Source organism: Melospiza melodia, chromosome 7 (genome assembly GCF_035770615.1).
Source record: "Melospiza melodia melodia isolate bMelMel2 chromosome 7, bMelMel2.pri, whole genome shotgun sequence".
Classification (NCBI taxonomy): Eukaryota; Metazoa; Chordata; class Aves; order Passeriformes; family Passerellidae; genus Melospiza; species Melospiza melodia.
In genome coordinates this window covers 28,206,038-28,232,012 of record NC_086200.1, presented here as the reverse complement: position 1 = coordinate 28,232,012, position 25,975 = coordinate 28,206,038, and the positions used below count along the sequence as shown (strand labels likewise).

Sequence of the window (25,975 nt, the reverse complement as noted above, 5' to 3'; positions counted from 1 at the left end):
CACGGCCCCGACATCGCGGCACGGGGGCCGGGCCGGCGGATCTGAGCCTCCCGGGCTTGGCAGATGGAGCCACCCCCGCCATAAAGGGCCATAAACGGGGCAGCGGCGCCGGGACCGGCAGCGCCCTTTGGATCCCGGCTGCTGACAAAGGCAGATCCCGGCCGGAGCAGCCAGGCCTGCTCAGCAAATGTGCTCCTGCGTGGAGCATGTGGGAAACGCCAAACAGTTGTTTCTAAATTTTTAAAAGTTATAAAAATAGTAATACAATTAGAGTAATAACAATTTGGACAATTTGAATTAGGACAATATGAGACAATAGAGACAAAGAGTTACAGGCAGTCCGGGTACCTTTTTCTGGGCAGCATAAGCCCGAAAAAGGACACAGTTAACAAAGGATTAACCCTAAAAAACAATAACCTGTTGCATATTCATACACCTCATACATGATGCATAAATTCCATTCAAACACAGGATTCTGTCTGGTCATCATCAGCTACTTCCCCTGAATCCCAACAGCGCCTTCGAGGCAGGAAGAAGTTAATTTCTTCTGATAAGAGAGCAATAAATTCTCTTCCTCTGAAAGATTCAGGTGTCCTCTGCCTGCTACCTTGCTGCAAGTCCTCTCTTTAAAAAAAGTATCCTACAGAGAATCGTTTCTATTTTAACATTTTGTTATAACCTAAAACTATATTTACCACACTACTTAAGAGAATTAATACAGCATCACTTTCTAACACAACACATATAATATTCATTTTAATGTTTACAAAAAGCCCATCATAAAATGCATGCATTTTTCACAGGCCACATTGGAAAAGAGAAGAAAATCACCAAGTTTTGGGAGGATCGGGTCTGCCTGCACAGATCCTTGTGCTAAAAATGAGTGAGTGCTGCCCTGGAGAAGCAGCAGCCACCACAGGTGTTTAAACCCTGTGTGTCAGCAGGGATCAAAACCACCTCAAGAAAAAAAAAATACAAATCCCAGAAATTCTGAATCACCCAATTTTGATTTATCTCTGCATGTTCCAGCTGTAAATTAAGGTCATTTGTTGAGGAATGGATGAAGCAAATGCACTGGAAATGCACTGTAGACTGCACTTAGAGCAGTTTACAGTTTCCTTTCTGTACATTAAAATTAATGCATGGTTAAGATGTTTTTTAATTTGGCATCAGAGGTTATGCAGGATTTCTTGTTTGTTTTTTTTTTTTTTTTAATTGGCAGAGCTACAATTATCCTGTATACCATTAGTATTAATAGTATATGAATACTTAATAGTATTGTCCTGTGTTGAGCAGTCCAGTGAGTCCTGGAGGAATGATCAATGGGGTTGAGAACACCAAAGAAATCTGATTTATTATTAAAAACCACTAAACTGCAGCAGGAGCCACCACAGTGGGTGACAGGACCAGGAGAGATCCCCCTGTTCAGACACTGGACTGAGAAAAGGAGAGAATAAACAAGAATAAACAAACTGCAGGTAAGCCCTGAGCTGCACCAAACCCTGCCAGTGTGGCAGCAAATGCCCAGCACTGCCCCATCCTCAGGGACACTGCAGGGTGAAGGTCCAGATAAACACCAAGGGCAAAGGATAAAGAGTTTGCAGGGCTCCCTGTGCTCTTTGAACACAGGCAGGACACAGCTCCCCGTGCCCAGCCAAAAGCAGCCCCACACAGCAAGGTCACAGCTCCTGGAGGTGCAGCATGTGCTGTGCTGGGGGCAGGGACACCACAGTAGGCACAGCTCTTTTCAAAGGATGCATTTCCATGGCAGGCAGGCAGGGACTGGGAATTACTGCAGCAGGAGTGTGAAAAATGCATGCATTTTATGACTGGCTTTTTGTAAACATTAAAATGAACATTATATGTGTTGTGTTATAAAGTGATGCTGTATTAATTCTCTTAAGTAGTGTGGTAAATATAGTCTTAGGTTATAAGAAAATGCTAAAATAGAAAGGATGCTATGTGGGATACTTTTATAAAGAAAGGATTTGCAGCAAGATAGCAGCCACAGGACACCTGAATCTTTCAGAGAAAGAGAATTTATTGCCCCATTATCAAGAGAAACTAACTTCTTCCTGCCTCCAAGGCGCTGTTGGGATTCAGAGGAAGAAACTGACACTGACCAGACAGAATCCTGTATTTAAATGAAATTTATGCATCATGTATGAAGTGTATGAATATGCAACAGGCTGCTGTTTTTAAGGGTTAATCCTTTGTTAACTGTGTCCTTTTTTAGGCTTGTGCTGCCCAGAAAAAGGTACCTGGACATCCAAAACTCTTTGTCTCTATAGTCTCATATTGTCCTAATCCAAATTGTCTAAATTATTATTACTCTAATTGTATTACTATTTTTATAACCATTTTACGACTATTCAACTTTTAAAATTTTAAGAAACAACTGATTGGCGTTTTTCACAAGGAGGAAGGCTGGTGGCACATGTGCAGCTGCAGCTCACACTGCACCAATGCTTTGGAGCTTTCCAGAAGCAAAGATAAAGAACTTCTCCCTGTTATCAGGAGGAATGATCACTCAGAGCCACCTTTGAAGCATTTGTGTCGTTTATTATTGGCAACGCCCAGAACTGGAACTGCAAACCCCAGCTTGGCGCTGGTTTGATTGCTCCTTTGAAAGCTGATTTATTAAAAAGAAAAAAAAAAAAAAAAAAGGCAGGAAATTTATGAAAACAGGTCTGTTGGAGCCTGGTGGAAGAGCTCCACCCGGTGGCATCGCACAAAGGCACAGCTGGAATGGGAACTGGGGAATTGCCATTCCCAACATTTCTCCTTAAACGGGCAGGGCAGGTTAGGAAGGTCCACGCTGCCTCCAGCAGCAATTCCTGTCCCACTCACCTCTGAGGAAACACAAACAGCACCTCTGCTGGCTCCTGTCTGAGCCCTAACCCCAATACCTGGAGAATTCCCAGCACAGGGGTCCCATCCTGGCTCAGGTGCAGCCCCAAGCCCAGAGTGGGAGCTCTCAGCATCCATCCCTTACCAGTTCTCTGTGACAGAACCGTGGCCACTGTGCTCCTTTAAGTGGCAAATGACACTGGCAGGTTGCATTTATCTTTTGGGACACATGGAAGCAACTTTCCCCCTCAGTTTTACCCATTGTTGATTGTCAGAGGATTCACCTGAATTATTTTTCTGATGAAGAATGATAAAAATTATCAGCTGCAAACAATCCCCTCTGCAACAGGCATCTGGATTCCATCCCAATTATGGGATATCTGGAAGGACAATCATCAACCCAGGAAAGTTAAACTACACCCTGCTTCACCAAAGGCACCTTTACCATGTTAAAACTGAGCTTGTGAAGCTCAGTTCTGGCTTAAGCAGCTTCAGAATTTGCTCCTCTTGATGCCTGGTAGATTCCAATCAGGGAGGAGATGGTGCCCAGGAGTCCAACCAGCCATGGGGGGAACCTTCCTGCCCAGAGGAACCCTGGAGGCAGCCAGTGGATGGCATTGCAGAGATCTGCTGTGTCCATGAGGATGCTCAGAAGTTCAGCCTTCACCTGGGCTCTCAGCTTCTGCTGCCTCTGAGGTGAAGGGCTGCTGGAAGAAAAGGTGGTGTTAGTGACAGTCTGTCAGATTAAACCTTTTCTGATCCAGAGATGGGGTACTGAGAGGTGTTTTAACAACTTTTAGTCCATTTTCAGTCTCATGTGAAGGGTGAGACAATACAGATGTTATAATTCACACCATCACCATCAGAAATTAACTATTTCCTAATTACAATTTATTATAAACATTTCTTGGCCTATCAGCTTTAGCCACACCATGCTGTAAATGCCTTAAAGACAATCAGCCAAAATTACCCCTCATGGGTCTTACTACAATGCATCTTTCATAGTTCTATTTATCCAAAGTGTCCAGTATTATTTACAAAACCATCCTTTGAAACTTCCTAGTTCTATTTCTCCAAAATATCTGATCTTATTTACAAAACCATCCTTTGAAACTTCCTAGTTCCATTTCTCTCTCAGCAGTGTCTGTGCTGTTCCCTGGCATTTCTAAGCCAGCATTTCTTATCTCAAGCTTTGCACACAGTGTGTGTGAGCCTCTGTCAAGCTTTGAGAATTCCCTCCAAATCCATTTCCCACATGAGTCCAGCGTGTCCTCAGAGCTGTGATGGCCACAGATGAGAACTGACAGGAAGGATGGAGAGGGACTTTGGGAAAGGACACAGGGAATGGCTTCCACTGCCAGAGGGGAAGGGATGGGTGGGATATTGGGAAGGAATTGTTCTTGTGAGGGTGGGGAGGGGCTGGGATGGATTTCCCAGAGCAGCTGGGGCTGGCCCTGCATCCCTGGCAGTGCCCAAGGCCAGGCTGGGCAGGGCTGGGAGCAGCCTGGGATGGTGGAAGCTGAAAGGGAGTGGGATGGGCTTTGAGGTCCCTCCCAACCCAAACCACTCTGGGATTGCCTGATCAGCTCTACAACCACAGAGGGAAATCCTACCACTTGTGCTGCCTCAGCTTTCTTCTTAACTGGAACAAAATCCTCAGCGATCTGAAAAGCACAGAATCATTTCTCCTACAGCACCGAACAGGAGGAGTTTTTATTTTTCCCTCTTTCACGACCAACTTTCACTCCAGCGAGGAAGAAGAGCACCTCCCCCAGCTTTGCCAGGGCAGGATCACCCTGGTGCCCATCCCGTACCGCAGGATGCCCAGGAGCAGGGCACAGCCTGCAGGATGCCCAGGAACAGGGCAGGATCACCCTGGTGCCCATCCCGTACCGCAGGATACCCAGCAGCAGGGCACAACCCCCAGGATGCCCAGGAACAGGGCACAGCCCCCAGTGCCCATCCTGTACTGCAGGATGCCCAGCAGCAGGGCACACCCCCAGGTGCCCATCCCGTACCGCAGGATGCCCAGGAGCAGGGCACAGCCCCCCGGATGCCCAGGATCACCCCCCGGTGCCCATCCCGTGCCGCAGGATGCCCAGGGCAGGGCACAGCCCCCAGGATGCCCAGGATCACCCTGCAGTGCCCATCCCGTACCGCAGGATGCCCAGCAGCAGGGCACAGCCCCACAGCGCCGTGCTCCGTGCCCACCAGCGCTGGGAGGCGGCTCTGACGATGCCGACGTCGGCGGCCCAGGCCAGGTGCTCGCAGGGGTAGTACAGCTGGTTGGCCACGTTGGAGAGCACCGAGAGCCCTCGGACCAGCGCGTCCTCACCCTGCGGGAGGGCACAGAGCGGCACATGGGGCACCGGGAGCACCGGGAGCCCCGGGGCCGCTCTCACCTCGGGGCCCGGCCCGGGAGCCCCGGGGCCGCTCTCACCTCGGGGCCCAGCCCGTAGCTGCAGCTGTGCCGGAGCATGGCCAGTTCGTCGAAGAGGCGCAGGGCGGTGCGGCAGGAGCTGAGCTGGGCAGAGGCGGCCAGGAGCCCCCCGGGCAGCCCCCCGGGGCCGGGCAGCGCTGCCCCCGCCAGCTGGCAGCCGTAGGACAGAGCCCGCACCTGGGGATGGCACGGGAGGGTGCGGCTGGAACCGGGGCTGCTCCTCATCCATCCATCCATCCATCCATCATCCATCCATCCATCCATCCATCCATCCATCCATCCATCCATCCATCTTTTCTTTTTCCCTTTCCTTCCCTTCCCCTTTTCCTTTTATTTTCCTTCCTTTCCCTTTTCCCTTCCCTTCCCTTTTCCCTTCCCTTCCCTTTTCCCTTCCCTTCCCTTTTCCCTTCCCTTCCCTTTTCCCTTCCCTTCCCTTTTCCCTTCCCTTCCCTTCCCTTTTCCCTTCCCTTCCCTTTTCCCTTCCCTTCCCTTTTCCCTTCCCTTCCCTTCCCTTCCCTTCCCTTCCCTTCCCTTCCCTTCCCTTCCCCCTGTGCTCCGGGACTCCCATTCCCGTTTCCATCCCGTCATTTACCGGTAAAACTCGGGTTGTTTGTGCCCCCTCCGCCTTTTGTCGTTCCTATCCACCACCAGCACTTAGGAATCCCTCAGGTGCTTCATTCCCGCCAAGGGTGGGTCACTACAGTCCCGGTACCGGGGGTTCAGACCCCCCCTCCCCTCACTCCCCACCCGGTACCGGGGGTTCAGACCTCTCCTCCCCTCACTCCCCGCCCGGTACCGGGGGTTCAGACCCCCCCTCCCCTCACTCACCGCCCGGTACCGGGGGTTCAGACCGCCCCTCCCCTCACTCCCCGCCCGGTACCGGGGGTTCAGACCCCCCCTCCCCTCACTCACCGCCCGGTCGCGGCCCCGGTGCGTCTCCAGCGCAGCCACGAGCCCCCAGAGCACGCCCGCCGCCATGGCAACACTTCCGGGTGTAAAGTCACGTGCGGGCGCGGGGCATGCCGGGAAGGAGGAGGAGCTGTCGCTATGGCAACGCGGCCTGGTTGCCCCGCGGCCCAGCCGGGCCCTGCCTGTGAAAAATGCGTGTATTTTATGACTGGCTTTTCGCAAATATTCAAATGAATATTATATATGTTGTGATAGAAAATGATGCTTTCTAAGTATTAATTCTCTTAGGTAGTGTGTTAAATATAGTTTTAGGTTATAACAAAATGTTAAAATAGAAATTAGGCTATGTAGGATACTTTTATGAAAAAAGAAAGGACTTGCAGCGAGATAGCAGCCACAGGACACCTGAATCTTTCAGAGAAAGAGAATTTATTGCCCCATTATCAGAAGAAACGAACTTTTTCCCACCTTGCTGAGTTAGGATTCAGAGGAAGAAGCTGACACTGACCAGACAGAATCCTGTGTTTGAATGGAATTTATGCATCATGTATGAGGTGTATGAATATGCAACAGGCTGTTGTTTTTAAGGGTTAATTCTCTGTTAACTGTGTCCTTTTTCGGGCTCGTGCTGCCCAGAAAAAGGTACCTGGTCTGTCTGTAACTCTTTGTTTCTATTGTCTCATATTGTTCTAATCCAAATTGTCCGAGTTATTATTACTCTAATTGTATTGCTATTTTTATAACCATTTTATTACTATTAAACTTTTAAAACTTTTTTTTCACACACCTGCTTCAGTGTGTCCAGAGGCTGGGCACAGAGTCATTCTCACACTTCTGCTAATTAAAGCTGTAAGAACTATCTGGATATTTTGCCTTTTTATAGCAGAGTATCACAGAATCAGAATATCCTGAGCTGGATCCCACAGGGATGATCAGTGCAGCCCCTGTCCCTGCACAGCCACCCCAACAACCCCACCCTGAGCACCCCAAGAGCTCCTGCAGCTCTGGCAGCCTTGGCACCATTCCCTGGGCAGCCTGGGCAGTGCCCAGCACCCTCAGGGGGAAGAACATTTTGAGTAGATCATCCTTTGAATAAATAAATTTGATTTCATGAGACAGGATCATGGCACTAAGCAGAGCCACTCCCAGCCAAGCTTTTGCTGCTGGACTTGAGATCCTTGTGGGTCCCTGTAGCTGTGATATTTTCTGAAAAATCTTTTCTTTACGATTTTTCCTCTTGAGAAGCTGAGAGGCCTCAAGAACAAAATGTAAACATTGATTATCTGTTGCTGTGGAATGCAACAGGTGCATCTGGGATTGGTCTCATGTGGTTGTTTTTAACTAATGGCCAATCACAGCTTAGCTGGCTTGGACTCTCTGTCCGAGACACAAACCTTTGTTATTCATTATTTCTTTTTCTATTCTTGGGTAGCCTTCTGATGAAATCCTTTCTTCTATTCTTTTAGTATAGTTTTAATACAATATATATAATAAAATAATAAATCGAGCCTTCTGAAGCATTGAGTCAGATCCTCGTCTCTTCCCTCATCCTAAAACCCCTGTGAACACTGTCACAGGTCCCTTCCCACCTGGGATATTCAGTGATTCTGGCTGTTTTACACTTGCTGTATCCTCAGATGCTGCAGTTATCCCACCTGATGCACCACATCCTTGTCCCAGTCTCGTGACTCACCTCACTGCAATCTGCTGTCAATCCCTTTGCCACTTCCTTACGTAAAATGAATAAAATTAATTCTTTCTGGGATGTGAATCAGTGTCTTGATCTTTCATCATCGCTACGTTTGTTTTTAAAAGTTGTTTTACGTTAATTTTTGGGAGGAAGGAAAGGATTTTGATCAAAAGCTGGGCTTATGCAACCTCAGGAAGGGATGTGGTTAGAGCTGGTCATGGAAGGCATTAAGAAAATCCTCCTGTGACGCTGCCTGCTGTTTGTCCAGCAGTTCACAGAGAGGTCCCTTCATGCCATGTTTCTGTGTTTGAGCCATTTGATTTGCTAAATGTGGAACAGATCACAGCTGAATTGGTCTTTTCCTCAGCCCTCAACTTCTGGAGCAGCTCCATAACTACCATATGGAGTGATGTTCCCATAACTGCCATGTGAATTCCTTCATTTGCCTCCTCACCCTGAGAGTTGTTTTCTGTTTGGGTGAACAAAGTGCTGACAGCAGAACTGGCCTTTTCCTGTCACCAGGGGAAATGCACACAGGTATCTGTGACTGCAGAGCTTTCCTGGTGCAGCCTCCTCATTTACTGCCTCCAATTTAAGTTTTATTTTGATTCCATCTGTCAGCAGATCAAAGTTCTGTCAGAACCACATCAGCTATGCTGCAAAGGGACTTCCCAAAGATGTGCCACAGCAGGCCCAGCCTTAACAGGCTTGGATTAACCACAGGAGAAGTGAGTTTATACCCAGCAAAGCTCCAGCCTCCCCTTAATTCCCCTTGGAGTGTGCTCCTGAGCTACTTGAGATGGACCAGTGAGCACCAAGCCCTGTCTGCTCCAGCCTCAGGTGGGAGCAGAGTTGTAGATGAGAAATATTTTGAAGGCAGAGGAAGGACAGGCAAGCAAATCCCTAAGGCAGGGAGTGTTGGAGGGACGTAGAAGGGGATTAAAGTCCCTCACAGAGGGTCAGAGGAGGAAAATTGTCATGGCTAGAGGTGTCCAGACAGGGAAAACACCTCAGAGAAAGCTGAGCATGTGCCAGGTACCAGAGACAGAGGATGCTGCAGCTGCCCGGGTGGGGTGACCCTATAGGCGACAACACTCAGATCCTGGGGCTACCAGGCTCAGTGGTGCCACCTGTCCCTTTGTCAGCCCCATCTCAGTGAGCTGAGAGCTGGTTTGTCTCCTCAAGTGAAATGCTCTGCCCAGGAGGGCACAGAACCTCTGTGGGGCTGAGCAGAGAGGAGAGTTCACACCCAAACCCACAAACCCACTGAAATCCAACAGGCAAACTCCCAGGGAAGCTGTGTCCCCGTGGGGACCCTGGAAGGGCCCTGTGTCCCCGTGGGGACCCTGGAAGGGCCCTGTCCCCACAGGAAGGTGATGTCCTCCCTCCTCCAGCGCGTGCTGACGCACTCTGAGCTGCCCACACGGCGTGGGCTCTCAGAGCTATCCCTGAGCTCTGCTCTTGGCCCAGCTCTGTGTTGTCACAGGGAACATCTATTTCTCAGCTTGAATGAGGACACAAGGAGGTGTTGTGACAGCAAGAATAAACACGAGGAGATTAGCCCAAAGGCGTGGGTGCCACATCCCTCAGCATGGCAGGAGGCACCGAGAGCCTCTGGGCAGGCCCTGGGGTGGAACAGAGCAAGTGGGGAGATCAAACAGAGCCAGAGGCACCACAGAGCCAGAGGCACCACCAGGGCTGCCTGGGGGATGGGATATTCCCTTATTTTCTGTTTGGATTTTGGTGTCAAGGCCTGCAGCCAAAGGTCAGTGAACAGTAGGACAGCGGGGCTGTGATGAGCAGGCTGTTTTCCCAGAGGTGAGCCCTGTGTTTTTGTTGAGCTGCTCACTCACATGGATTTCCTGAGTGCTGAGCTTGCACTAACTCTGTTTGGGATCGAGGTGTGTTCCAGAGGGATCAGTGGGGGCTGGCCAGCCCTGTCCCTTGGGGTTTGAGTAAGCAGGGTGGCTCAGCTGAACTTGAGAAGCTCTTCTCAGCCTTTCCATGCACATGGCTTTGATTCCTCAGGACCTCTGAGCACAGGGTGGGGAAATTTTCACAACTGCTTCACTCTGTGTGTGAGCAGTGCCTGGGCCCACGAGCCTCGTGCTTTCCTGGATGGATTTGACTCTTTATTTTTCAGGAATGAGACAATCCCTGCTCCACACGTGCTTCAAAGGAGCCGTGCACTCACATCTTCCAAGTGCACACAGGCACTCCCATCTGTCCCTAAACACCTCCAAACACCTCAGTTGCAACACTTGGTGGAGTAACAGGGACTTGCATCTGCTCCAGCTCTGCCCCATTACTTTGATGTGACCCTGAGGTGGCACTGCCACCTGCGCTGCTGCAGGAACGGGCACGGGGAGAAATGCTGGAATCACCCTTGGAAGCACCAGCTGGCTGGCAGAGCTGTTGCTGGGAGTCCCTGTGATTATTCACATTCTTTTGCACGTGGATTTTAGTGCAACTTCTAGACACAGAAAGCAGAGCTGGTTTTTGGAGCTTTCTAAACTCCTCTCCAATTCCAGCAGTGCCCCAGGAATGCCTGAAGCAGGAAGGACACTCACTGCTCACTGTGTGAGATCTGCCAGCACATGATGATCATCATGTATCTCCATCTCCCAGCCAGAAACCCCAAACTTATACTGATAATCCTAAAGTTGATAAATCTGACCTTATATTGATAATTCTAAAGTTGATAAACCTGACCTTCAAGAGCTAGAAATCCTAGGCTCATTAACTATGGATACCTGTTATTTCTTTCATTTCCTAGGAGAAAATATTTAAATGTTACTTCTTATCACCCATTTTGTAGCAATATGACTTCTTGGTGTAATCAAACTAAGCTTCTTACATATGACAAACCTTGCAGATCGTTTTAGCAAACTTCCAATTTGATTTCCTAAAGGAATTTGGCTCATCTGTGGAGACAGAATCTGGCAAGGTATACCTTCAAAAATAGATGGTGGCCCAGCTCATCTGTGGAGACAGAACCTGGCAAAGTATACCCTCAAAAACAAATGGTGGCCTGGCTCATTTGTGGAGACAGAACCTGGCAAGGTACACCCTCAAAAATAGATGGTGGCCCGGCTCATCTGTGGGGACAGGGCCTGGCAAGCTATACCCTCAAAAATTTGATTTCCTAAAGGAATTTGGCTCATCCGTGGAGATGGGGCCTGGCAAGGTATACCCTCAAAAACAGATGGTGGCCCGGCTCATCTGTGGGGACAGGGCCTGGTAAGATATACCCTCAAAAATTTGATTTCCTAAAGGAATTTGGCTCATCTGTGGAGACAGGGCCCGGCAAGATATACCCTCAAAAACAGACAGTGGTGGCCCTTGTGCCACCCCTGGGACAACTTTGCTGGCTGTGCGTGTCACCCCTCCCAGCACGTCCCCGTGTCACGTCGCCAGTGTCTGTGACTCAGAGATAAGATGGAGGCCCGTTTTTTCTCCCTTTAAAAACACATCCCTCGTCACTACAGGACACGAGTCCAACGCTGCAGCACCGCTGCAAAACAAGGGCTCGGTCCAACCCCCGGGGAGGCCTGCAGTGATAAATTCGGGAACTTTGGTGCAGCTTTTTCTGTTCCTCCTTTCCCTGGGCAGCTCCTGGAGCAGCGAGGGCAGCAGGGATGCAGCTGCCGGGGCGGGTGCGGAGGCTGGAGGTGCAGCTGGAGCAGGGCAGGGCCCACGGCGGTGGGGAGCGGCTGCACGGGCGGGTGCAGCTGGAGCTGAGCGGGGCACTGCGGGTGCGGGCGCTGGAGGTGTGTGCCCGCGGGCTGGCCACCGTGCACTGGCTGGAGAGCCAAAGCATCGGCCTCAACATCGTCTACCGCGACTACACGGCCTGCCAGACCTTCCTGTACCGCCGGCGGCAGCTCATCCACGGTGAGGGCACGGGGCGGGGGCTGCGCCAGGGTGGGGAGTTGGGATGTCCTTGGGTGGGTCTGTGGGCCAAGGCATGGGACTGGGACCTCTTTGCGTGGTCTGTGTGCCAAGGGGGGGGATTGGGATCTCCTTGAGTGGGTCTGTGTGCCAGGGTGTGGAATTGGAACTCTCTTGGATGGGTCTGTGTGCCAGGGCATGGGGTTGGGACCTTCTTGGATGGGTCTTGGATGGGTCTGTGTGCCAGGGTATGGGTTTGGGATCTCCTTGGGTGGGTCTGTGTGCCAGGGTATGGGACTGGAACCTTCTTGGATGGGTCTGTGTGCCAGCGTATGGCTTTGGGATCTCCTTGGGTGGGTCTGTGTGCCAGGGTATGGGACTGGAACCTTCTTGGATGGGTCTGTGTGCCAAGGTGTGGGATTGGAACCCATTTGGATGGGTCTTGGATGGGTCTGTGTGCCAGGGCATGGGATTGGAACCCTCTTGGATGGGTCTGTGTGCCAAGGTATGCGATTAGGACCCTCTTGGATGGGTCTGTGTGCCAGGGTGTGGAACTGGGACCCATTTGGACGGGTCTGTGTGCCAGGGCATGGGATTTGAACCCTCTTGGGTGGGTCTGTGTGCCAGGGTGTGGGGTTGGAACCCCCTTGGATGGGTCTTTGTGCCAGAACACAGGATTGGAACTCCCTTGAGTGAGTCTTGGGTGTGTCTGTGTGCCAGGGTGTGGGGTTGGGACCCTCTTGGACAGGTCTGTGTGCCAGGTGTGGGATTAGAACCCCCTTGGATGGGTCTGTGTGCCAGGGCACGGCATTGGAACCCCCTTGGGTGTGTCTGTGTTGCGTTGGGACCCCTCAGGCTGCAGGTGTCCCCTCAGAGGCTCCTCTGCCCTGTGGGTGTTGCTGACCCACACAGAGCTCCTCGCCCTTCTTCTCACCTTGGCCGAGGGTTGCTCTCTCTGCTGCTGGTTTCCAGGAGGCCGATGGCAAAGCCAGGGCTGGGGAACACCAGGGATTTGTGGCTTTTGTTGTGTTTGCACAGGGAAGAGCAAACACGAGTGTCTGTTCACAAGTGTGGAAAGAGCACTTAGTGCCTCAGCCAATGTTTGTTTTCGGGTCCCTGATGCTGGGGCCGCGTGCCCAGCTGGCACGTTGCTCAGATCTGCTGCAGGAGGACAAGCCACTGGCATGCCACAAGCCATTCTTTGTGTGCTTGGCATGAAATGATCCAGAGCTGAGGGATATGGGATGTCTCACTGTCCATCCACTCATTAACTCTGGCTTTTCTTAGGAACATGCACGTCTTTTATCCTCCCCTCCAAAAACAGGGTCACAGCCATCCCTCTGTTGCTTTTCCTCCCTCTTTCCCTGTTTCTTATGGAGATGGCTGTAGGATTTATGCTGAGGGCATTTCAATGTGTCAGTGGCCAAGTGCAACCCAGAATGGTGCCAGCCCAATCTGGCAAACGTAGATGTTACAGGAATAAACTGGAGGGATGGAAAGAGGACCTGAGTTGGCGTCCTGGAGGTTTTCCTGTCTCTGGACTGTACTAGGAAGGTAATTTTCTCTATTTCTGGTCAACTGTGCCATGCCATCTGCTCCAAACACCTGCACTGCTCTGGAGTTTGTGTCATTTGGCAGCAGCTCTTCCATGCTGTGCCTGAGGATGTCCCCTTGGCAGCTGCACCTGTACAAAGTGTCCAAATCACAATTAATCCCTTCTCCAGCAGTAAATCTCCTGAGCACTTGGTCATGCAGTTCTTGGTCCATGTCCCATTAGCTCTGAGGTGACAGGGTGAGTTTTATCCCCCATTATCCCTGCAGGGAATGTCTGTAGGGAAGCCACAAGCTGCTGCCAGCACATTTGGATTCTACTGCTGGGACTGGGTGCTCCAGCAGTCCCTGGAGCCATCTGGGGAAGAGCAAGGGCTGCAGGAATTGCAGGAACTGCACCTGTACAAAGTGTCCAAATCACAATTAATCCCTTCTCCAGCAGTGAAGCTCCTGAGCACTTGGTCATGCAATTCTTGTGTCCCATTAGCTCTGAGGTGACAGGGTGAGTTTTGTCCCCCATTTTCCCTGCAGAGAATATCTGGAGGGAAGCCACAAGCTGCTGCCAGCACGTTTGGATTCTGCTGCTGTGGCTGTGAGCCCCAGGAGCCCCTGGAGCCATCTGGGGAAGGGCAAGGGCTGCAGGAATTGCAGGAGCTGCTCACAGGCACCCTGCACACCTGCAGCTTGGAGCTGATGGCTCCCGGCCCTTCCTGACTGCACAGGGACTGCGTGGAGAGCAGAGAGCCTCACCAGAACTTGGGTTTTATTGTCTCTGTCCGCACACAGATTCCTGTTCTGCCTTGTGAGAGGGACACGTGCGATCACCGGGGTGTTTTATGGGAAGGAACAGCAGAGAGGGGCTGTCCTGCAGCCAAAATAACTTCCTTAGGATCCTGCTGTCCCCTGTTCTGTCCCCAACAGCAGCGTGAGGGCCTTCCCCATGTCAGCTGGTGAGAAACGTGCCACCATCCGCCAGCCAGGCCCTGTGACTGCTCCTTTCTTGTTGCTTCTCCACGAGATCAGCCGTGTGTGTGCGTGGTGTTTAAAAAGCGCAGGTTTTGTCATGGTAACGAGGCAGTGCAGAGGAGGGGAGCTGGGCACAGATAAGCGCCCTCCCTCCTGCTCTCCCCTCAGCTGAGTTTATCTGCAGTTTCCTGGCAGGGTGGTGAGTGCTGGCGCTGGGGTGCTGCGCTGAGAGACAAGAAAAAAGTGTGCAAGGAGGATGTTCAGGCAGGGCCTTTAAACGTGTGTTGTGTAATCCTCTGAGAGAGGGAGCAGGGGGAGAGGAACACAGGGGGTTAATGGGCAAAGGCAGCACAAGGAGAGCCCTGGACTCTTCTGCATGAGATGATGGGAGGATAGGAAATAAAATAATTGTTGTGCAGTGATCTTTTCTCTCTGAGGATCCTGCAGCACTTCCCTAGTGTAGTTCCTGCCCTGGTGAGAGGCAAACATCCAGAAGCCATTTTATTTTCATGTATTCATTTTATTTTCTGCCTGGCATCAGGGCTCTCCTTCCTTTGTGGGGTGGCCTCAAGCAGCACCTTAATCCTGGTCCATTCACAGCAATCCCAAATCTGGCAGGGATGGGGCTGGTTCCTCAGCCTGGCAGCACGTGTTTGTGCCAGGCTCTGCACTGTCCCATCTCACCTCCACCCTGGGCTGCTGCCTTACCATTTACCTGCTGCATTCCCTTCTCGTGTGACTCCGGGAGCCACCAGGTCGCAGCAGCGTGTCAGGGAAGGCGCAGCCCACCATGAGCAGGGCAGGCTGTCAGCTCCTGTCCTGCTGGGAGCAGCTCCAGCCTGGCTAGACTCTAGATGGGGCTGAAGAGTTGGAGATGATGCCCTGAGTGCTGTGCCCGGCCTGGCTGGGCTTGCCTTGGGCATCTGAAAGGAAAACCCTTGGCTGTGCTCCCCACGTGGGGATGGCAGGAGAGAGGAGAGACCCTCTCTGGGTGTGGGGGCCCCAGAGGGTCAGTGAGGAGCTGCCCTCCCTCCCTACATGGCACAGCTGAGGGCACCGCGTGCCACGGGAGGGGGGTTTGGTGTGGTTTAGTTTGGTTGGGTTTAGTTTGGTTTGCAGGGATCCGCATCCCGTGGGCGAGGGCTGAGTCACAGCCCAGGGGTGTGTGCCGGGAGGAGGAGGAGGAGGAGGAGGAGGAAGAGCAGGATGCCAAGCAAAGAGAGGGGCCCAGCCAAGGCTCCAGCCCCTCTCAAGAGCCTCCCCACCTCTCATGTCCCTGCAGGGACACCAGGCTCTTTCCCAGAGCTGGTGTCACCAGTGAACTCGTGCTGTGACGTGCCTTCCTTCCTCCTTTCCCTCTCCCTCGGAGCTTTTGCAATGATTCATGTTTGCCCGTGGCAGCAAATGGCCGTGCACATAAAACAAACCACAGTCCCCTTCCCCTGGGGAGGGAGGCAAACAATTCCAGTTCAGCCTTGGAAACAGCTAAAAGAAATGCCAGGCTTCAGCCCAGCTCATTTTTTAAGAGGCTGTGATCAAATGAGTTCAGCACAGCAGCTCCTGCCCGGCATGGCTGGGAGCAACTCAAAAATCCCCAAAACTCAGGCAGCCAAATGCTGAGTAATGTTTTTAATGCCTGTTCTGTCTCATCCCTGGCCTGTGCTGGGGGTGCAGGGCTCTGGAGCTCCAAAAACATGACATTCATCCCCAAAGTGGAAGTTTCTAAGGCATAGATTCCTTTCTCCTCCCTTTTTACAACATCTCAGGGTGCTGCTGATGGCGATGCCCCCCCTGGGAATCCCCAAAACTCAGGCAGCCAAATGCTGAGTAATGTTTTTAATGCCTGTTCTGTCTTATCCCCTGCCCATGCCAGGGGTACAGGGCCCTGCTGCTCCACAAACACAACAGCCATCCTGAAAGTGGAAGTTTCTAAGGCTGCATTAACCCTTTTGGGGGGCACAGATTCCCTTTCTCCTCACTTTTACAACATCTTGGGGTGCTGCTGATGGTCATATCCCCCCTTGGAATCACCAGTTCCCACTTTCCACACTTTCACCCCAGCTGAGCACCAGCATGGAGCTGCTCCTGCCCATGCAGGTGGAATTTCTCACAGAGTTTGAGACACCAATCCCAGCAGTATCTGGTGGAAAACTGGCGCTCGCCTGGTTAACAAGCGCAGGGATTGCTCACCCTGTCGTTGCACAAGCTGAACCCCAGCCAGTTCTTGATTTCTTAGAACTGAGTGATGTCCCAGGCATCCCCGCGTGTGTCAGGAGCCCAGATCCAGCTGGGGCCGGTTCCCAGCCCTGGGAATGGCTCCTGGGGAGGGAAGGATGTGGGTCAGGGTGGGGTGTGGCCCTCGGCTCTGGCCTGGGGGCACTGGAGGAGAGAGGAATCCCCCCTGACCACAGCGCACTGGGAATGGGGATTCTGGACAAAGATGGGATGGGATGTCAGGACTGGAGTTGCAAGGGGAGTTTGAGGGGCAAGGATGGGGATTTTGGGGGGCAACGATAGAAGCTGGTGAGGGAGCTTGAGGGGCAAGGATGGGAGCTGGAAAGGAGTTTGGGGGGCAAGGAGGAAGGTGGAGGGGAAGTCTGGGGGGCAAGGATGGACACAGAGGAGGGCTTGGAGGTCAAGGATGGGGATTTTGAGGGGCGAGGATGAGGATTTTGAGAGGCAAGGACAGGGATTTTGAGGGGCAAGGTTAGGAGGTGGAAAGGAGTTTGAAAGGCAAGGATAGGAGGTGGAGGGGGATTTTGAGGGTCAAGAATAGGAGCTGGAAGGGAGTTTCAGGGGACAAAAATAGGAGCTGGAAGTGAGTTTTGGGGGACAGGAATGCAGGCTGGAAGGGGATTTTGAGGGTCAATAGGAGCTGGAAGGGAGTTTTGGAGGGCAAGAATGGAGTTGGAGGGAAAATCTGGGAGGGGGCAAGGATGGAGCTGGAAGGGAAATTTGTGAGGCACGTACAGAAGCTAGAGAAGGATTTAGGGTTAAGGATAGGAGCTGCAGGCAGCCCTGATGGCAGCAGACAGGGAGTCTCCCCCGAGCACCAGCAGCGCTCAGCCCCTGCCCAGCCCCGGTCCCGCGGCAATGTCTCGGTGCGGCCCCGGGATAAGCCGGGGAGCCCGGCTGGGACCAGCCCCGGCCCCGCACGGTCCCACCCCGCCGGCGGAGCTCCAGGGGCCGATCCGCACATGCTCCCTGCCTTGTTTTGCTGAGCCCGGCCCGGCCCGTCCCGCCCCGCCGGGGCCGCCCCCGGCCGCGCCGGCCGCTTAAAGCCGGGCTCAGCCGAGCCGAGCCGAGCCGGGTTCAGCCGCATCGCGCCGGTCTGGGCTGAGCAGCGCCATGATTTTCGATCGCCTCAAACGTTTCTCCATCGTGCTGGAGGGCGCCGAGCAGGACGGCCCGGCCGCCTTCAGCCCCGGGCAGGCCGTGTCGGGCCGCGTGGTGCTGGAGCTGGCGGCGGCCGCGCGGCTCGGGGCGCTGCGCCTCAGGGCCATGGGCGCTGCCCGCGTCCACTGGACCGAGTCCCGCAGCGCCGGCTCCAGCACCGCCTACACGCAGAGCTACAGCGACCAGGTGGAGTTTCTGAGCCACCGGGACACGCTGATGGCACCGCCAGGTACGGCAGACCCTGACCCGGGGGAGAGCTCCGGGTGCGGAGCCCCTCAGGCGGGTGAGGGCAGCGGGCACCGCAGGGGCTGGGACAGCGCGGCTGTGGGGCAGCCTCGGCTGGTGAGGGCTCCAGACACCCCAGCCGGCACAAATCGGGGTGCATGGCACCCCAAAACTGCAGGGATCTGGGTGCAGGGGCAGCCTGGGCTGCTGAGGGCTCCAGACGCCCCAGCTGGCTGAAATCGGGGTGCATGGCACCCCATAAGTGCAGGGATCTGGGTTTCAGCCTGGCTGCTGAGTGCATGACACACCAACAGGCTGAAATTTGGGTGCCTTAGGGACTGAGTGCTCTGTGGAGGTCCCTGCAGACCCTTCGCCTTCTGGTGCACCCTGAAATCTTGGGGTGCACAGCTGGATGATGCTGCTGTGCAGGACACCTTGGCTGGGGACAATACTCCTTTTCTCTGAGCTGTTCATGGCAGCGTTGGAAAAGTGTGGAGGTTCAGGGGCTTGTTTTGAGCAGCCTGGGGTGCAGACTCTTGAGGGGCATGGGGGCTTGGCTGGCCACTCTCTGTCCAGCTGGGCATCTTGGGCTCTCACTCCAAAGCTGTGGGGTGAGGTTGCTGAGGGTGAGGGTGAAGCAGAGCCCACCTGGGGAAGCTGCCCAGCTCTCCAAGGAGGTGCCCCTGGGCCGTGCCCGTCTGCAGACACATGGAATGCAGACAGTGCCCAGCTCTTGTGTCACAGCTGCTGCAGCTCAGCCCTGGCAGAAACTCTGCTGTGCCCTCGTGCTGCTCCTTGCTGGGTGCTGCACACCTCTGTGACCTGCCTGGGGAGGAGGTTCTGGAGGAGGGAGCTAATCCTCCTCGATCTGTTTTGCCCACAGACAATGGTGAGGCCACTGTGCTGCAGGCAGGAAAGCACGAGTTCCCCTTCACCTTCCAGCTCCCTGAGTAAGTTGGCATTTTTGGGGGGAGAGGGCATCTTGAAAATGAGGGTTTTTTGAGCAAAACCTTTCTAAAACTGTTTGTTGCTCATGCCCAGGACCCTGGCCACCTCCTTTGAGGGCAAGCATGGCAGTGTGCGCTACTGGGTGAAGGCCAAGCTGCACAGACCCTGGTCAACAGTGAAGAAAGCAAAGAAGGAGTTCACTGTGATTGAACCCATCGACATAAACACCCCTGCACTGCTGGTGAGCTCCCCCTGCTCCACCCCAGGGCTCTGACATCCAAAACTTACCTGAGGAAGCCCACAGGGAAGGTGTCTGCCACCCCTTCAGCATCACAATGCAGGCCTGGTTTGCAGAGGGAATATTTCCCCCTGTAACTTGTGCCCTCCAGCCTTACCTGGGCTGGGCAGAGGTCAGCTGTGCCTCTTTGGTTTTGGAAACTTTAATGCATTGCAACAGCTTCTTGCATCAGATACCTGAGAAGTTGCTGATGCTCCCCAGCAGGTTCTTGGTGCCAGGGAGGTGATTGCTGCGAGTTTCATCCTTAGTTACTAAATAGCCAAAATATTTCCCTTTCTCCAGGCTCCCCAGGCAGGTGCTAAGGAGAAACTTGCTCGTGCCTGGTACTGCAACCGTGGCCAAGTGTCTGTGACTGCCAAGATTGACCGAAAAGGTTACACCCCAGGTGAGACCAGGTGCTGGGGCCCTTGAGGAGGGGATTTGGGGCACCGTGAGCTGCCAGGAAATCAGTGAGCTTTAGTGTGTGCAGCATCCTTGGGATGCTCCTCCTGGATGAACCCACGTGCCTGCCCTGTCAGACAGCGTGGCCAACCCTCAGTTGGGGGTTGTGCATCAATTCTTGAGGCAGAACTGGGCTCTGCCTCCCTTCCTCCAACAAATGTGTGCCTGTTTTGGCAGGTGAGGTCATCCCCATCTTTGCTGAGATCGACAACTGCACCAGCCGGGCCGTGGTGCCCAAGGCTGCCATCATCCAGACCCAGACCTTCATCGCCCGGGGCACCAAGAAGCAGAAGAAATCAGTGGTGACCAGCATCACTGGGGACCCCATTCCAGCCGGGAAGAGGGAGGTGTGGCACGGCCGGGCGCTGAAGATCCCCCCCGTGGGGCCGTCCATCCTCCAGTGCCGCATCATCCAGGTGGAATATTCCCTGAAGGTGAGGGAGCTCTGCAGGGATCCCCTCCTGCCCCTCCAGACTGGGAAAACACCACCAAGCTGAGCTTCCCTGCTCTTCCCTGTCTCCAGACTGGGAAAACACCACCAAGCTGAGCTTCCCTGCTCTTCCCTGTCTCCAGACTGGGAAAACACCACCAAGCTGAGCTTCCCTGCTCTTCCCTGTCTTGGCAGGTTTGTGTGGATATTCCTGGGACGTCCAAGCTGCTCCTTGAGCTGCCTCTTGTCATCGGGACCATCCCCCTCCATCCCTTCGGGAGCCGCACCTCCAGTGTCAGCAGCCAGTACAGCGTCAACCTGGACTGGCTCAGCACCATCCCAGAGCAGCTGGAGGGTGAGCATCTCCTTCTCCCTGGTCAGGAGAGTGAGACACAAAGTTCTCAACTGGGCCAGTTTGGCTTTTTTTTAACTTAATTTTTTGGTTGTGGTGCTCGATCTCCTGGGTTTCTTCCTCAGGGAACTGAGAGGGTTTGGGGAGTAGTGGGTTTGAAGCCCTTTAATCTGCATGTCCCCTATTTATGGGAGAGTGTTTGCTATTCCCTGATGGCCCTCCTTTCTCTGCAGCCCCCCCTGAGTACTCAGCAGTGGTGTCCAGCCCCGAGGCCGAGCAGAGCCTGGCTCCCCCGTGCCGCAGCGAGCTCGGGGACATCCTGGAGGGTCCCTTCTTCGCCTACATCCAGGAATTCCGCTTCCGACCACCCCCGCTCTACTCAGAGGTGATTCATCCCTCTGGGCTGGGAGGCTGCTGCAGCCTGGCATGTGCCACTGCTCAGGGTTTTGACTGTGGCCTTGGCTCTGCAGGTGGATCCCAACCCGGCGTCAGACGGCATCCGCCCGCGCTGCATGACCTGCTGAGAGGGGCGCCCCGGCTGCGTGCGGCAGCGTGACGATCCCTGGGGATGGCAGCTTGCAGCCTCACAGCACTGGGGTCTGGGAACGGGCACGTGCCACCCCGACCCTGCTCACAGCTCTCGGCCACTCCTGTCGTCACTGTCCCCAGGCCCAGAGCCAGCGTGGGGCCGTGGACCCGGCACGGGTAGGAGAACACGAGGAGCCGGGTGGGACACGCAGGGTTCAGCAGTGCCCTGGGATTTTGGGGTTAGAACAGGGAATTCAAGCCCAGATTGCTCTCCCCTTGCCTGCAGTGCCGTGCTCTGAAAACTTCTGTCAGCTCCTGATGTGGAGAACGGGAGCTTGGAGGTGTTTCTCAGGATTACTGGAGGATGTTTGCTTGGATGGTGCTCAGGGCTGGGCCCTGGGGTGATGCAGGTGCTGCCCTTTGCCTGTGGCTCACCAGGACTGCAGGTCCCCAAGGCAGTGAAAGGTCCTTTCCTGGCTGAGTGAAATAGAGGGCTCAGCCACTGCTCTGCCACAAGCCAGTGGGTACCTGTGGGGTGAATGGTTTGAGCCACCTAACCAAACTCTGAAGGCCTCCAAGGGCTGATACAAGGACTTGGGGGATGAATTTAAGATCTGTAGCAGTGTTTTGGTGCTGTTTGCTAAGAACAGGAAAGCTGGTTTGTGAGTGTCAGCACCAAACCTGCACAGTGTGCTGGTGCCTTCCCCAAGATGGGGCTGAAACCAACCCTCAAACTGTGGTACCAGCACAGAGGGCTGGAGCTGTGCCTGGTGGCCAAGGAAGAGAGAGGGAAACCCAGTGTAAGGCTGGTGGCAGCCACAGGTGCTGATGGAAAGTGTGGAGTTGGGGTGAATCCTTCAGGGCTGGGAGTCCTTGAGGTACCAGAGGCCCACAGCAGCAGCCTGTGCTCACTGGGTGGGAACCAGTGTGGGAAGGGTGAGCTGGGTGTTGTGGTCAGGAGCCAGGGGCTGCCCCTGCTCGCTGCAGGAGGCCCTGAGCAGAGTTTGGGGGCTGAGGACCTTCGCATTCCCTCACTGAGACAATCCCTGGCCGTGCACAAACCAATGCCAGCGTGCCTTGGGCTCCGTGCTGGGGTTGCTCAGATGAGTCTTTTCTATCTGTGAACACTTTTGTAATGACCACTCTTTGTCTCTACTCTTTTTGTACGACTTTTTGGTGGGGAGTTTTTTGTCTGAAATAAATTCTTTAAACCAAACTGCTGCCTGGATCGTTTTCTGTTCTTCCTGTTATCTGGAGCCATGCTGTGACTCTTGGGATTTGGAAGTCCAGCTCTACCCTGTGCCCAGTCCTGCACTGGGATTAACTGGGTCACTCAGCCAGCACTGCTCCCCACAGGTTTGGTCCCTTGAACCTCCAGCTCCTCAACATCTGGGCAGTTTGGGCACTTTTCCTCTTACCTGGAGCACAGAGCTGTGAGCAAACCTGTTGTATTTTTCCACACTTGCTTCCTGTTTATGTCCAGGCTCTGGGAGGACAGACACATTCTCCTCCTTCCTGGAATCCTGGCAGGGACCCAGCAGGTCCAGCTGGGAGCTGGGACACTCCTGCATTGGCTCAGCCAGTCCCAAGGAGGGCTGGGATCAGCTCCGTGCCGTGCTGCCTGGGAGGATCAGGGAGGCTTCACCTGATTCCTTGGGCTGGAATTTGGTTTTTTGCAGCATTTTTCTGCTCCACATCCCCACTGGGCACGGCAAATCTTGGTGCATGCAAGGCAGGGATTGAATCAGGGCTTTAGCTTTCTCTTCCATGGATTGTGCTGCTTAAAAATGCTGCCACTGGAATGTGATTTCCCCCCCCACTTTTATTTATTTTTTTTTTATTTGCTGAGCTGCTCAGCCCCACAGCTGCATCAGAGCACGTGCTCCTGCCCTGGGCCAGAGGAGAGAGCTTGTCCCTGTGTTTGCCTGTGAGAACCTGGTGCTCCTGCAACCTTTATTCAAATCTGCTTTTTATTTGGCATCCCTGGCGCTCTGATTAATTTTCCCTGGGGGAGGATTAACCAGCCTCGCAGGGAATTTGTTTGCATCCCCGTTTGGGGGGGATCGTGTCTGGATCTGCCGCTGGCAGCAACAACAGCAGTGCCTGGTGTGCTGTGGCCTCTCGGGGCTTTCTTGGTGACATCAAAGGCGACGCGAAGCACAGCACTCCACCCCTCAGGTGAAGACGGCCCCGAAGGCAGCCCTGTGATCCCAGCCTGCCACAAGGGAGCCATTCTGTGCCATCAGGGGGCTGCTGGTCAGCCCTGCATCATCTGCCCCGGCTGCACAAGGGGCTGTTTATTCCCGGGGCCCGAGGGGGAGGCGAGCGCCCAGCCCCCCGTGCCTGTCCTGCCGTGTCTCTCTGTGAAATGAGTCACACGGTGACGGGGACAGGCCAGCAGGGCCGCTGGGCAGCGCTCCCGGTGCCCGTGTGGCAGCGATCTGTCCAGCTGGGATCCTTGTCAACGCCTCCAGGCTTTTCCGTACAGTCGGGCAGTAGCGCAGCGAGGTTGGGGGGCGATGGCCAAGCTGGGGCTCCTGCCAGGAAAGGGCTGCGCTCATCCTCAATCCTGAATCCTGAACCCTGGAGGGGCTAAAAATACCTCGTCTGGACGTTTGGAGCCAGGGCACGGTGCGGACCCTTCCAGGCAGCGCTTTCACAACTGCTGGCAGCGCTGCAGCCTCCTGTTGTTTATCCGCCCCGGCTCCAAAGTCCTGATTGAGCAGCCCGGGCCGATGCAGGTTTATTGGCCCGGGGGGCTGGGGCTGCCCGGGGGGCTGCGGAGCCGGAACGGCCCCGCGGCAGCACCGGGAGCGACCCCGGCCGGGAGGCGCGTGATGCAATTACAGTGCCGGGATTATTTATAGCTCTTGGCCCCGTGCGCTGGAAAATGCTGCCCGGACCGCCCGTCAGAACCTGCTCCTTGCGAGGGCCACGGAAACCACCCCCTGCTCCTCTAGCCTGTCAGTTTTGCTTTTCAGGCCCAAAATTGTGGGGGACTGAAATCCCAAAACTCCGGGGCACTGAAATCCCAAAATTCCCCCGCAGGGCTGCTGGGAACACCCTCCCCAGTGCAGCTCACTGCTCTGCAGGGACACCTCAATCCTGCAGCCCCTTTCTGCAGCATTTTGGGGCTCCCCCTTCCCCCAGCCCCCGGAGGATGCTCGGTGCCATCACGGTGGCTGAGGCTGCTGTCCGGTGAGCGGGGGTCGGTGGCGGGGGGACAGTGACACGCCGAGCCTGTGGCCGTCCCGGCGCTGCCAGGGACAGAATGTGCCGGGGCTGGCTCAGCCCTGCGAGGGCCGGGATTAACTGAGCCGCTGCTGCCTCCGGCCCGGGCTCCCGTCCAGCTCCCAAAACAAGCACCGCCTTCCCCCATCGCAGCTGGGCCGAGCCCTGCGGGGTGCAGCTCACCCCAGAACTGCCCAGGGGCACCCACCGGGGGCTCATCTGTTTGTTTGCACGGGGATGATAAATCCACGTTTTGGCTGGAGCGGAATGGCCATGCGCTGGGGTCGGGGTTCAGGCGCTGCCCAAATTCAGCATCAGGGATGCTGGGCGGGCAGCAGGAGGCTGAGGAGCTTATGGGGCATATGGGACCTGCCCAGCCCGGGTTACAGGGGACTCCAGCAGCACCAGGCCTTGCTTTGGGTTCGCTCTAGGGCAACATCTTTGGGGTCGGGGCCCCTGAGGCTCCCCTCGGTGCAGCACGGCTCTGCCACGGCTCCGGGAAGCAGCCGCGCACCCCGACATGCCGGGGCGGCCCCGCTCTGCCCTCCGCCCGCTGACTCAGCCGCTGTTTGCCGGAGCTGCTCCCGCCCACGGAAACCGCAGGCAAAGTCCCCGCATCCCAGCACTGGGGCTTTTCCCGCCGGCTCGACAGGAATCGCAGCTTTTCCCCATCCTGGTGCGGGCAGAGAGCCCCTCTGGCTGCGGGGAAAAGCTGCAGAGAAACCACAGGATTTTTTTTTTATTATTCCAAACCGGTTTTTTAATGGCAAAAAAACGGGGTTTGGAGCGGCCGGGTGGCCGTGTTGCACGTGCCACATGTCCCCTGTGAGCATGGTGCCAGCAGCATGGTGACATCACCGGGACACTCCACAAACCCCGACGGTGGCCGGTGTTGTCTTTACAGCAAACCGCCACTTTTATTCACTATATCAAAACCAACCCCTCGGTTTTTTTTGGGTCTGACCCCTCATTTGGGGTCCCTCGCTGTTGGCACTGCCCGGCCCCTTTGCACAGTCACTCCTCGCTCCCTCCCTTCCTCAGGCAATGGAAAATTTTTGTGACTTTTTGACTTTCCTCCAGTTGTTTGGGAGCGAGGAAGGGGCCGGTGCCGCGCACAAACATGTCTATGTATAAACACTGAGACCGTGCCAGGGCCGGAGCCGCCGGCACCGGACCCTCCCCACGGGGCCGGGTGTCCCCTCTCCTGCCGGGACCCCAGACTGGCGTTCCATGCTTGGTGACCCAGAGCCGTCCCCGTGGGGACGCAAATATTTTGGCTTTGTTAAAAAAAAAAAAAAAAACAACAATAACAACGCTTAAAGAAAATAAATCTTCCCCTCCGGGGTCATCCAGCGGTGCGCGTGATGTGTTGGCACACAAACAGGGAGCTTGGGGATGGGGCACGGCTCCCACGCCACGCGTGAGTGGCACGGCCGTGCCCTGTGCCAGGGATGTGGCACCATGGACTTTGCTCCCAGCGCTGCTCCACACCCCGCTGGGGCTGCCAGCACTGCCAGGAGCCGCTGCACAAACTCCAGAGGAGTCACCGTGCAGCTCTGGGTGGGCTGGCATGGCCAGGGGGACGTGGCACGATGACATTCCCTACCATGCCCAGGATGTGGCATGGTGACATTCCCCACAGTGTCCGATGTGGCACAGTGACATTTCCCTTCATGGCCAGGGGAAAGTGGCACGGTGACATCCTCTGCCCTGCCCAGGGCTATGTGGCGTGGTGACAACCCCCAGCATGCCCAGGATGTGGCACGGTGACATCTCCTGCCATGCCCAGGGAGATGTGGCACTGTGACACCGCACGCTGTGTCCAGGGG

At 54.8% G+C, this 25,975-nt stretch overlaps 2 protein-coding genes across 5 annotated transcripts; one reads left to right on the top strand and one right to left on the bottom strand.

Annotated features, from left to right (window-relative positions):
- Positions 1-2,541: 2,541 nt before the first annotated feature.
- PEX11G (peroxisomal biogenesis factor 11 gamma) lies at positions 2,542-6,268 on the bottom strand. Of its 3 annotated transcripts, XM_063160877.1 has the most exons (5): positions 6,203-6,268; positions 5,291-5,467; positions 5,008-5,186; positions 4,464-4,514; positions 2,542-3,557 (listed from the first exon to the last, which is right to left on the bottom strand). In XM_063160877.1, the coding sequence occupies exons 1-5, from the start codon at positions 6,266-6,268 to the stop codon at positions 3,332-3,334; spliced, it is 699 nt and encodes a 232-aa protein (XP_063016947.1). In that variant the 3' UTR covers positions 2,542-3,331. The 3 variants fall into 3 exon arrangements, with proteins under 3 accessions (XP_063016947.1, XP_063016946.1, XP_063016948.1); XM_063160876.1 differs by lacking the exon at positions 6,203-6,268 and having other exon boundaries at positions 2,542-3,554; positions 5,291-5,538; XM_063160878.1 differs by lacking the exons at positions 4,464-4,514; positions 6,203-6,268 and having other exon boundaries at positions 2,542-3,554; positions 5,291-5,541.
- Positions 6,269-11,385: 5,117 nt separating this feature from the next.
- Positions 11,386-22,131, top strand: ARRDC2 (arrestin domain containing 2). Of its 2 annotated transcripts, none has more exons than XM_063160923.1 (8): positions 11,386-11,783; positions 18,802-18,868; positions 18,960-19,107; positions 19,447-19,549; positions 19,783-20,039; positions 20,231-20,390; positions 20,621-20,772; positions 20,858-22,131. In XM_063160923.1, the coding sequence occupies exons 1-8, from the start codon at positions 11,528-11,530 to the stop codon at positions 20,909-20,911; spliced, it is 1,197 nt and encodes a 398-aa protein (XP_063016993.1). In that variant the 5' UTR covers positions 11,386-11,527; the 3' UTR covers positions 20,912-22,131. The 2 variants fall into 2 exon arrangements, with proteins under 2 accessions (XP_063016993.1, XP_063016992.1); XM_063160922.1 differs by lacking the exon at positions 11,386-11,783 and adding an exon at positions 17,619-17,922.
- The last annotated feature ends 3,844 nt before the right edge of the window (positions 22,132-25,975 follow it).